General features: G+C 39.2%; 1 protein-coding gene across 7 annotated transcripts in view; it reads left to right on the forward strand.

Annotated features, from left to right (window-relative positions):
• The window catches only part of CEP112 (centrosomal protein 112), a 162119-nt gene that overhangs the window by 25089 nt on the left and 124672 nt on the right, over positions 1-12358 (forward strand). For all 7 annotated transcript variants that reach the window (XM_059864085.1, XM_059864084.1, XM_059864088.1 and 4 more), the window contains 4 exons: positions 5508-5594; positions 7382-7481; positions 8630-8748; positions 9742-9885. In XM_059864085.1, the coding sequence (XP_059720068.1) occupies positions 5508-5594; positions 7382-7481; positions 8630-8748; positions 9742-9885 (450 nt within the window). The remainder of the gene's footprint in view (positions 1-5507; positions 5595-7381; positions 7482-8629; positions 8749-9741; positions 9886-12358) is intronic.

Here is a 12358-nt window from a genome sequence, read left to right on the forward strand (position 1 = left end):
AATTGTATTGTTTTTGAAGAGTAAAAAGAAGAGTAGATATGTGGTGGGAATTATAAATGTTTGTCAGGTCAAATAATCCAGTCCAGATCATAAACATGGACTTTTGTGGAGGGACCTTTGAATCTGGGCAAAATGCCAGGGAGCTTTTACATTCTAATTTCTGGCTGTTCCACTTGTTTAATGCTGTTTTTATTTCAGTCCATCTCTGGTTTCCTGAGCTCTTTGCAGCAGAGACTTTCCAAGACATTTATTTCACCTCAGTCATTGCACTGGACAAAAACATTGACGATGTTCAGTGCTGTAATTGGAGTGGTTAATGATGTATTGTTTCAAAATGTAGTTACAAGTTTGTTTATTTTCTGAAATGGGAAGTGAACAGTATTTTTTGCACATCCTGTAAACTGAGTGCAAAGTTTTCAGCTGTTCCATTTGAAAATGGAAGATTAGTTCCAATATTATTAAAATTTACATTTACTGTAGAAATTTCTCTTCAAATACATTGTCATGAAATATAATTTTTTTCCCATTTTGCACACCAGTGATTTTCTTTTAAATACTCTGAGTCTTTTTTGTAAAATGTGGAAAGTATTAATATACCTCAAAGCTAATCTTAAAAATTTTGGAGGGTACAGTGTGATACAGAAATGACACAATGAGACCAGACAGCTTGTTAATGATCAAGTGAAATACACTGTTCCAAATTACCTTAGTCTGAAGTCAGTGTGTATTTATAATAAATCTTGACTGTTTTGCAAGTCCAGTCTCTTCTGTCTTGGCCTTCCTGTATGGTTTAAAACACTGTATAAATTATCAATATTTATTATTTTAACCCTGCATGTGAAAATTGAGTAAGCACAATTTGGTAGAAAGTTTGACTTGTTTGTTGATATTTTTTAAGAAACCTTTTTCTTCTGTGGAAATATCAAAGCTTTGTGTGCTGAGCACTGATTCCTTTTAGCAGCTGCAGAACACCAAGACAAATAACTTTTGTCGTGTACTGTAAGATGCACAAGTCATTGTTCTGCATTGTTAGTTCTTACTTTGAAGTTCTCATTTATTGTTTACATCCTTCTCCCCCTTCCTCGCTTCCTCCCTCCCTCCCTCCCCCACATATTCATAGGCTTGGAAAAAAAAACCAAAAAAAACCTGGCAAGCAGCAAGTTCTGCTTTGTCAAATAGCCAAAACCCCAATCTGAGGGATGTTAAAGCTCTGATATGTCCCCCCTGGCCTGAGGGTGAGCCCTGGAATGGAGACAAGTGGGCAGCAGTTCAGGCATTCATATTGTTAACCCGCTTATTGATTTGCTTTTAAACCAGGTATTTCAATATTTCAACAAATTTCTGTAAATGGGGACAAGATAAATGTTTGTCCTCTGTCATGAAAAAAGGGGAGATCACTTTTCCCCCATCCCCTGGAGATTTATGACAGTTGCAGATGAGGCTGTGTCAGTTTAAGCCTGACAGTTATTAAATGTTCCTATCACCTGAGCTGTGCTATGGGGTCAGGACAGTGAAATCCCAAAACCCCATTTTCAGGTAACTATTTGCTGGTTTTGGTGGTGTGGTGTTTTTTTTTTTGTTTTGTTTTTTTTTTTTTAATGAGGAAGAAAGTGTGACTAGGCACATAAAAGCAGCTCTGTTGCTACCACCCTTCATGGCTTTAAATAACAGGGACAGCACAGATGTTTGACATCAGTATTGTTTACATGGCCTTAGGGTTTAATTGCCTCATTCTCTTTGTGAGGAGGATAAACAATGACAGAAATCCAAAGGAATGATGTTCAGCCAACAGCAATGGCTGCGTTTCATACATAGTTGCAAACTTCCCAACTATAGCTAAATATCTACACTTCTTTTTTTCCTTGTCTGAATGGTAACATGCCATAAATTTCATATTCTCTGCTGCCTCCTAACTGGTGATAAAAGATATTGAAACCAACGAGCGCGAGCGCCGTAAATTGCGTTTAATGCAGGGAACGACTTAGAAAAGTTGGTTTTATCTGGTTTCTCCAAAACTTGTGAAGCTCTTTGGTACTGCTGTAGGTTATTTTCTTTCTTAATATGTGTTTAATAAATAAAGTCAAGCTGAAGTGCAGAGGGCAGTGCGTGGAAGAGCAGCACACGTGGTTACCTAGAGCTGTTCCACAGGAAATTGGGACAAGCTGAGATTTGACATTTGGGATCTGCAGACAGGCTCCACCTCGGTTTGGTGTGGCTTTAATTTGAAAGATATTCCTTGATTGGAATTAGTATTTAATGATGGGCTTCAGCTTTCAAGTGGAAGGGGAAGCATTTCACTCCCAGCTGGGAGAGCTGAGCCCTTTTGCTTCCACCCCAGCCTTCATGAGATCACTGCACAAAACGTGTTTACATGACTCAATTTTTTATCGACGTATGCGGCGAGATTGGGAGTCTGCCTCAGAGAGAGGGTGGGTCAAAAAGCAGCTTTGGAAATGAAACCAGTCCTCCAGGCTTTGCTATAGGACACTGTGGCATTGTCCTCATGTTTTCTGGCTTCTCCAGCAGTTTTCCGCTCGAGAAATTGAGTGTTGGATTTTTAAACCAATACATCACTATTTGTACAGCAAATGCTCAAATTAACACTTCCAGAAGTTATGATGAAGTTGTATGTGGAGTTGGAACTATGGACCATTACAAAATTTAAGTTGGAGATTTTTAATTTTTTTTTTTGACCAGTTACTCAGTACAAACACAGCTTGTCCTCTCAACACCAGCTGAAAACTTCATATGCACATCAACTGTTGAATTTCAGACACTTTAATATGGGACTTCTCATATTTCTTTATATGTAGAGATAAAATTAGAAAATTTTATCTCAGATTGTGGAGCTGAAGATGTGTGAGCAAAGCAATGATTCCTAAAAATTAGGAATGAAGCACATGGGGCAGAAAAGTGCCTGGGGTGCTGAAACTTAATGAAGTTTATAGAAGTTGAGGATCTTCAAGTTGTCCCCTTTCTAGCCCTCACCTGATGAGGAGTTGGACTTTGTGATTTTTCACCTATTTTTTTATAATTTTATTTCTAATATTCAGAGGAAAAGCAACCTACTGTGTTATTACAGTGGTTGCATTCATTAAGGGCTGATCTCTGTATCTTGGACACATTTTTCCAGTTGTTTGGTTGCAATTAGCCTCTCCTTTTGGAAAGCAGTCCCAGAACTGTGACATTTTAAGAGATGGCTGTTCTGGTGGAAGGGGTGTAATGAATTAATGAGCTAAAATTGATGGGAACTGGTGCAAGTGCAAGGGTGGTGCTAAGGGAAAGATTAATGAGAAGTGGGAACCGGCTTCAAGTACAGGGAATTCTGTTGTCATCCTTGGGGAAAACATGCTGTGGCTGAGAACAATCAGGAGCACTTGAAAATCAGGATCACTTGAAAATATGTATGTCCATCAGGAGCACTTGAAAATATGTATGTCCATCTTTAATCTGAGTGAAATTCTAGATTCTGATTTATTTTTGTATTGTTTCAGTGTACAGAATAACAAAACCTAGACCAGCTCTTGGCTGATAGAAACCACCAAGGATTCATTTCCATCAGCCAAGACATTCTGACATTATTAATGAGTGTTAAATGTAATTTTGGTGGATTTAGTAGCTGTGTGAGGGCAGTAGCTGTGCCTCAGTCATTCATAAGCTTTTAATGTAATTCAAGTAGATTGGAGTCTCTTTCATATTTAGTTTCTGGTATTTGTGTTTTTACGAGGCCTTCATATTTATTTATGGCATGTTCACAAGCTGTCTATCTGGGAGTGGATTACTGTGCTCTTTTTATTAAATCAACACTTATTCATCACCTGGTACTAAGATTTTCTTCTGTAATGTCACTTTGTTGCAGCACTATATGCATATATTTCTTTTCATATATACATATGTGTAGATTTCATGGAGAGAAGATGCACTTTTATCATAATGCCTATTTTGGGAAGATAAAAGTGTTGGCTGACAGCTGGGAATATGATTTATTTTCTTTGGATTAATTGTCAACCTAATTTTTTTCTCCTCCTCCATTAATTTGCATAAATCTGTGTGCAAACAGTTGGGAGATGGATTTCTTTATCTGTGGTGTAATAAGGGGTTGTTGGGTACAACTCAGCAGTTGATGAGTTCAGAAAATGAAACAATTTTCTGCACTTCCTTCTCTTTTCTCTTCTTGAGGAGCCTTCTGTGTTTCCTGCAGAGGATTTTTGAGTTGAGTTGGGTTTCTGTAGCTCACCTTTTCAAGTCACGATAATGTTGTGATGTTTTCAAGTCCCAACAAACCTGTAAGACAAATGAGTCATATAAAAATGAATAATCTGTACTGTGTTTAGTGTTGGTCTGTGTGAGGTAAAGACTCATGCTTGAATGGTAACTTTTGATGAGTCAGGGGCATGGAAAATAAAGGCAGAATGAATAATGCCGTTAATTCCTGTGGAGTTTGTGAGGTGGGATATTACAAACCAGGTTCTGAGTTGAGCTAAATAAAAATGTGGGAGCTGGAAGTGGCTGGGTGGTGATGGGAGAGCAGTGTCCAGCCTCGAGGTGGGGGGACCTCAGCACTTTTCAGAACACCCAAAAGTCAAACACAAAGCTTCCTGTTGGCCAAAGACCACTTTGAGTCATCTCCTGCAGGGGGTTTGGTGCTCCCTTTCTAAAGCGAGGGGGATCAGGGTCTGTCCTCTGGAGAAGCTTTTCAGTCCACTTTGCTTTCTGAACAGAGTCTGTTAATACATGTAGGAGTGGAACAGCCTGAGTCTGAACTCAAGGTGTCACTTTTGGTTTCTAGAAAAGCCTGAGAGATTGAAATTCCTCTCATAGCTGTCCTGAGGACCGCCTTCAACGGCGTTCCCAAAGCACACAGGAGATTCAAAGATACTTGAAAGATGGAAACTTAGACTCTGAGTAAGAATTGGCAGAGTATTTTTGTGTTGGAGGGGTTCAAGTACAGCTTTGAACAAACACAGGCAGAACAGGAAATGTATTTCAGTGATCCAATCCTTAATCCCATCATAAGTCACCTTTAAAAGGAAATGTGTTTATAATGTGAACTCCGTGAATAATAGAAAACAAGCAAAAACAAATGTGCATCTGGGCTAAAGGACATTCTTTGTGTAAATGTAACACCTGCCTGAAGAAATGAAAATGAGTTTACCAAACTTGGTGTATTAACAGAAATATTAAAGTTTTATTCCTAAGTGTTTATTTAAATTAAGGATGATAACTTGTTCTGGGCAGTAGCACTTGTGCTTGTTGCCAACTAAAACATCCTACAAATCCATTTTTCTGAAGAAATGTTGTAGGATGACATCTTTGGTAACAATTGTATCGAATAAATATGAAAATGTTGAGAAACTGAATATAGATTTTTTCATAAGATTTCTTTGTTGGTGACTTCCCATTGCCTTCTGAAAGACATAAATGAATTATTAAAAAGTTGTGAAAAGGTCATTTGTGTAATTTATTCTTTATTTAAATCATGTATCTATTCTGTTTTGCTTTTAAAGCTGGAAATGAAAATGAAAATAGCAGAAGGTAAATTTCATGAAGAAAAACTGAAATTACAACAGAAGCACGATGCTGATGTTCAAAAGGTAAGAAGTGTTTGTACTTTTTTCCAAAAGCAGTGTATTAAACAATAATAGAGACTACAGTTATCATAAATATTTATCAGTTGTTTAGCTCCTTCACAATTGCAATTAATGTTCAGTGGAAGTCAAATTGTAGGTAACAGTTGGCATAAACTGAGAGGAATGCAGAATATTTTACTTAGGAAGGGGAAAGCACTTGCAGAAAGGAGACGAAAATACAAGGCAAATTGTTTGTTAGAACAAGACAATCTATTTTACCAGCATAACAACTTCTGTGGGAAATCATAAACTCGTGATTTTTCTGTTAGAGAGAAAACATTCCTGTTAGAGAGGAATGTGAACAAAATTAATTTTTCATGGACAAAATGCAAAATATGACAGTAGGAAAACCCACAGGTATATCATATGTATTTAGGCTCACCCAGCAGCAGTGCTTGCTGTCCTGTCTCTGTTTTGACACTGTCTTAGAGCAGAGGCAGGTCACCAGTCACCCCTTGATTTACATTGCTGCATTTTTAAAGTTTATGCGCTCTGAATTCTTGCGGCACTAACGGGGCTCCAGCTCGCTGGGTTTGTCTTTACTGTGTCACATTACACCCCTCCTGGGAGGATCATACCCACCCCAGACCATGCTGTGACCTTCAGTCCCATGTTTTAGAGGTGGGGTGAAGTCCTGGGAGATGCCAGGTGCCCCTGGCAGGGCTCTGAGCCCGGGGACGGGATCCCGATCCCGCTGGAAGCTCGGCATCACTCGGTGCCTCTGCTTTGTTTCCTAAAGCCTGAGTCACAGCCTTGGAGGAAGTTGGTTGACACAACTCTGTGACACATCAAAGCCTCCTGAGAGGATGTTAATATTTGGTCAGGTGCATATTTGGCTCATCTGTTCTCAAGGCCTTGGAGCAGAAGCAGCGAGCAAAGCTGAGAGTCTAAAGGAAACAGCTTTGTGAGAATAAGAAATAGTTTAAATGCTTTCTCATCCCTTGAGTTGTCATCCCTTCCTAATTGATGTTAGAATTCCGTCTTTTGAAGTCGTTTAATAACGTTGGATATTTTAGAAAAGGTTAAATAGTGTCGTATTAATCTTTAAAGACACAAAACGTTTATTGCAGATGGAGTAATATTGTTTTAAGATGAAAGCTTCTGTTTGATAAGAGATTTGGGGCACTGTTATAAAATTTCTGCGACTTTAATCTTTATCTTAAACACAAAGTTTAAATTAAAATACTATCTCAAAGTGTGCAAATATTCAAGCTTTTTTATTTCCAAACTCAGCCTGTACAGAAATGTGGGTGTAGTTACCCTCCTGTACTTGCTCTGTTCCAGTCCATTGTTCCTTAGGATCCATGTGAGGAATTTGAATTGGTGAAGCACAAAAGACTGTAATGAAGTTTCACCAACTTATTTAAATATTTCTTGAATCTCCAGAGAATTTTAGATGCTTTTAAATACTGTTAGGCAACATAAGTATGGAAATCTTTTCTGTTTGCAGCAGTAGCACCATGAAACTTCCAAACTCAACAAAAGCAGCACTGGGTTTGCCCAGGTTTAAAGGAAAACAAAAAAAAACTCACCTTAAAACATGAAACTCCTTTTTTAATCTGCTTTTTCCTACATTTGTCTAAACCAGTTCTTTGTTTATGGCTTGGCAGTTGTAGCTGGAAAAATGATTTAGTTTCAATCACTTAATCCTGCATGACCTGGGGACTTCTTGCAGACCAGGTATCTTGTGCACTGGTTGTAGTTGGGAATATTTTGGACTTGTTTTAAAATATTCTGAGTTTTCTCTGCAGATTTTGGATAGAAAAAATGATGAAATAGATGTGCTGAAGTCCAACTACCTAAAGAAACAAAAAGAGTCTGAGGAGATGATAAGAAAACTGGAGAAAAAAGGTGATTTTTATCCTCATGGTTGTCTTCTGTGTGGTGGTATTGCACTGCATTCTCTTGTGGCTGTGGGCTTGCGTGTTCCTTCTACAGGCATCCCTTTCTTCATCATTTGTAGCTCTTGATTTCATTTTTTCCTTTGGATTCTGAGATTCTTGTCCAGTTGTCTGTGCTGTTCCAACCCAAGCGTTCCAAGAGGCCTGTGATCTATTACACTGAACACAGGTTTTATGAGCGTCACCAGAAAAAGTTTCTTTGATGCCACTGAAATATTTTGGCCACTTCTTTCCATTTTGTTTGGAATCTCTGGCTCAAAGTTCATTTTTTTATACATTCAGTACATTTTAATCAAACCACAGCGGGTTATTTTTAAGACTATTGCAGCAGGAGATTTCAAACATGGGTACTCTTGAGCGTGTCACGAGTACAAAACTCACCCTCAGAGTGCCTTGTCAGCAGTTTTTCAGTGTTAGTTTCTTTCAGAATTCCTTGGAGTCCATTTGCACTATGGACTAAACCACACTGGAAAATACTACAGGAGTTTGGTAATCTATGGACAAAAAGGAAGAGTGTTCCATGTATTTTGTTTCCTGCTCCTTGGGAAAGTTATTTGTCCAACAAGGGATCTGGGGCTTCTCTCTGTGGGCTGGTGGTTGCTCTTGGCTGAAATTGGTTGAGTTGCAGTTGCCCACAGTGTTTCAGGTAATGAAAATCCTCAAAACAAAGTGGAAGTGTGAATATGGACCCCCCTTTTCCACTAATGGCGATGCTATCACTGGCAATTTAAGTTGGGGAACTTAATTTTCATGTATATCTTCACAAGAACCTTTTCTCTTAAGGATGCTCATAAAATCAGGTTAAAATAACTATTTTCTTGAGGTTACACAGAGTTTTGCTGCTGTATATTTACTCCTTCAGGAAGGAAAACTCTCTCTGAAACGTTCTGTAAACAAAGCAGAAAAGAGAGCACACCTTGTAATGATACAGAATTTTAAGTGCTACAACTTAAAGCAGCACATCCATTAAGTATTTAAGAGCTAAAAGCCATCAGAAAGCCAGTTGGAAAACTGACATAAGCTGATTGTATCTATTGCCAAGACTGAAAAATCCCAAAGGTCCTGAATGGTTGTTTATTTTTTTCCCATTTTTAACAGTTCAGACCCTTGTTCGTGAGTCCCAAGTCGTGAGAGAAGCCAAAGAGCAGCAGATTGCAGAGCTGAAGAAGATGTGTGAGCAAAGCAATGATTGCCTGAACAATGAGTGGGAGAAAAGGGTAATGAACAATGCTTCCCTCCTTTGACAGACTCCTGCAGTGTTTATCTGGGATAATACATTTTGTCACTCAAAAAATAAATATACAGAATATGTTTTAGGGGTGGTTTTTGCGCTGATTTTATTTTTTCCTGAAGTAATCAAGAGTCTTTCTGCTGATGCTTTTGCACCCAGCTGGTCACCCTGTTCCTGGGGTTCATCTGGCCTCCTGGCAAGTCTCTGGATCTGTCAGGGAAGTGTTTATTTCTGCTTGACCTGACATGGAATTTTAATCTGGATAAACCTGCTGCTACCTGCTGTCACGGTGATTCCTTTGAACTCTTACTCTTGCAATGGGTCATGAATTCTTCAATGTATTTTTATTTATTTTTCAACTCAAGACAGCAGCAAGCAAAGGGAAGAGCATGTTTATTGTGAGACAGTGTCACCTTTGTCCAGATTATTGTCAGTATTTGTCTTGCTTCCCCCTCTCAGGGAGGGAGGGTCACAAAAAGGACAAACCCACCTCCATTCATGAAGTTTGCTGTACAATTTAATTTTTTTGCAGCCCTGCATGTAGAAATGAAATTGGATTTAATTCTTGCCTTCTTAAAGGCAAGTCATAATCATAAATCATAAATTGTCCTCTGTGATGGAGATCTTGAGGCTCCAGTGTTGGGTGGTTTTTTGTTTGGGGTTTTTTCTTCATAGAATCCCAGACTGGTTTGGGTTGGAAGGGACTTTAAAGCTCATCCAGTGCCACCCCCTGCCATGGGCAGGGACCCCTTCCACTATCCCAGGGTGCTCCAAGCCCTGTCCAGCCTGGCCTTGGGCACTTCCAGGGATGGGCAACCACAATCTTTTTTTGTTTTACAGAAACAATATTTTGAGAGAGGACAGCAGTGTGAATATCTGGGCTTTTCACTGACTCTGCCCATATGTGATAATAATTTAACACTTCTCAATGCTGGCTGTAGATGCCATTTGTTAGTTTGTGCCCTTTTTTCTGGTGCAGCTCCACGACACCGTGGCTGAGATGGAGAAGGAGAAGTTCAACATCCGGAAGAAGCACACGGAGGATATGCAGGAGCTGCTGGAGGAGACCAACACCCGCCTGGCCAAGATGGAGGAGGAGTATTTGCAGCAGACACAGTCAACTGTAGGTTGGGTTGAGAACCTCTCCCAAGTGTCTCTTAAAATGTTAAATTCCATTTGTTTGTGTTCAGGTGGACTGGAAGTGCCCAAGGCCAGATGGATGGTAGTGTGTTTGCAGGGACCCCTGTGGCAGGGAGGAATGATGGATCTGACTCCATGTACTCAGAAGGCTGATTTATTATTTTATGATTCTATAATATATTAAAGAATACTAAACTATACTGAAGAATACAGGAAAGATACAGACAGAAGGCTAAAAGATAATAATGCAAACTGGTGACTCTCTCCAGAGCCCTGACACAGCCTGGCCCTGATTGGCCAAAGAGTGAAAACAGCAGAATGCAATGGAACAACCTGTGGGTGAACAATCCCCAAACACATTCCACATGTGAGCACAACACAGGAGAAGCAAATGAGATCAGAATTGTTTTCCTTTTATCTGAGGCTTCTCAGCTTCCCAGGGGAAAATCCTGGGCGAGGGGATTTTTCCAGAGGATGTGAATGGCACAGGATGGGGCTTGGAGCAGCCTGGGATGGTGGGAGGTGTCCCTGCCCATGGCAGGGCTGGAACCAGATGGTTGTTAAGGTCCTTCTCAACCCAAACCATTCCATGATTCTGTTATTCATGCATGTTCATCCTTACTCTCAATAGTGCAGTTGTTCTCTCCTGGGAGAGGGCACTGTCCTGGCAGCCAGGCCAACCAAGGGTTTTATTCCCCAGATAAAATTAGGCAAGGTACAGCCCTTCAATCAATGTTACATTGATATCTTAGAATCAGTCCTTAATTACAAGTATATGATTCAAGTTAGTAGAACTTCTGTCTTTGCAGGTTTGTAGATCATTTATATATTACATCTATTTTCATAGAGATATGATTTTTTACTCACCCACCTCCTCTTTGACTGAGAAAATACTTCTGTTAGATGAAAGATGCCATTAAAGGATTTTATATAAGTATTGATTATTCTAATTTATTGCATTTCTTTTTTAGAGTAATTGTAAGCATGTAATTAGGTATAATCTGGATTTTGTGCCTGTTATATAAATGATGCACAAAGCAAAAAAATTACCAAGTAACCTCAAAAAAGCATCCTGTACTTTTCATCAGGATGAAGTACGAGGAAAATTGAACGAGTGAAAAGACAATGTCAAACAAAATTTATTTCTTTATTAATGAATGTTGAATTTAAAAATTAACATTCAGATCATGTCATAGGTAACAGTAAATACAGAGAAAAATGGACACAGTCTGTCAGCAAGATTGAATTTAAGAACCATCAAAACTAGACAGATCTTGCCAAGCAGCTTCTGATTTAATAATTAAACAAGGTAGAGTTCAAGGCAGGGCTTAAGATGAAAGACTAGACTGTCACTGGAAATTAGTTTTCTTTTTTTCTCTCTCTCCTTTCTCTCTCCTGATTTTTAAATTTTTTTTTCCTGTTGGTATTTCAGAGTTTCCCTGTTCAGAGTTTCATGTTGTCAGGAATGCCAGTGCTGTTAGCAAGTGGAATTGGCTGAATAATTTCATTAATGCCATAGAGTGATAAGGAAGGGTTGGTTCCCTCAGCAAGGATGAACTTCCTTGTGGGACATGGGGCCAGCCAGGAATTTTATTCAGTAGTATATTAAAAATTACTCCTTTTTTAATTATTAAAAAAAAAAAAACCCAAACAGAAAACCACAAAACTAACAAAAACCCCAAGCCCCCAAAGCAAACAACCCTCTGGGACAGAAAACCAAACCCATACTGAGCAGCTTGGCACAGGGGGAGAATTCAGCTGTGCTGTGGCTGTGAAATCTCTGTGGCCACTTGCCAGAGCTCAGGGGGCCATTGAGGTGAGGTCTCTGTGGGAGGTTCTTGCACTGGCTCAGGTTCATGTCCCCTCCAGTGACAGGGCAGGGGCTGCACAGGGCAGATATTTGGGGTTTTTTTTTTATTTTAGGAGCGGGGGAAATTTCTGTTCCACTTCCCTCATCTTCAGGCCTTTGTTAATAGAAAACAAACCTCTGATGTCTGTTCTGGGTCTGATTTTCTGACCCCAGCCTCCTGAGGAATTCTTCCCTCATTTCCCTGCATATTACCCTAAATTTAGGGAAGAATGGGAAGGCCTGGATTGGTCTCATGCTCCCTGCCTGTCCTTACTCTGTGCATTTTTACATTTGTTTATGTTGCAAGATGAAGTTCCAGGAAAAAGATACAACTTTTGAGAGATGCTTGGAATTTACTAAAAGTTACTACAATGAGATTTCTGGAAAGTCTAAAAATGCTTTTTACATATTATCATCCATTGTGGTTTTCCATTGAAATATTGTTTTCTCTCCCATTTTCAAGGATGTGTAATTTAGAAATCAGTTGCATACACTGTTCTGTGTAAGGGAGAAGAGATGTCACTTTGAGGGGGAATAAACACCCACATTTTGAAGATATATTTATTTTTATATCCAATATAGAATTTACTGTCATGATTGATGACAG

The sequence above is a fragment of the Haemorhous mexicanus genome, chromosome 20, assembly GCF_027477595.1.
Source record: "Haemorhous mexicanus isolate bHaeMex1 chromosome 20, bHaeMex1.pri, whole genome shotgun sequence".
Lineage (NCBI taxonomy): Eukaryota > Metazoa > Chordata > Aves > Passeriformes > Fringillidae > Haemorhous > Haemorhous mexicanus.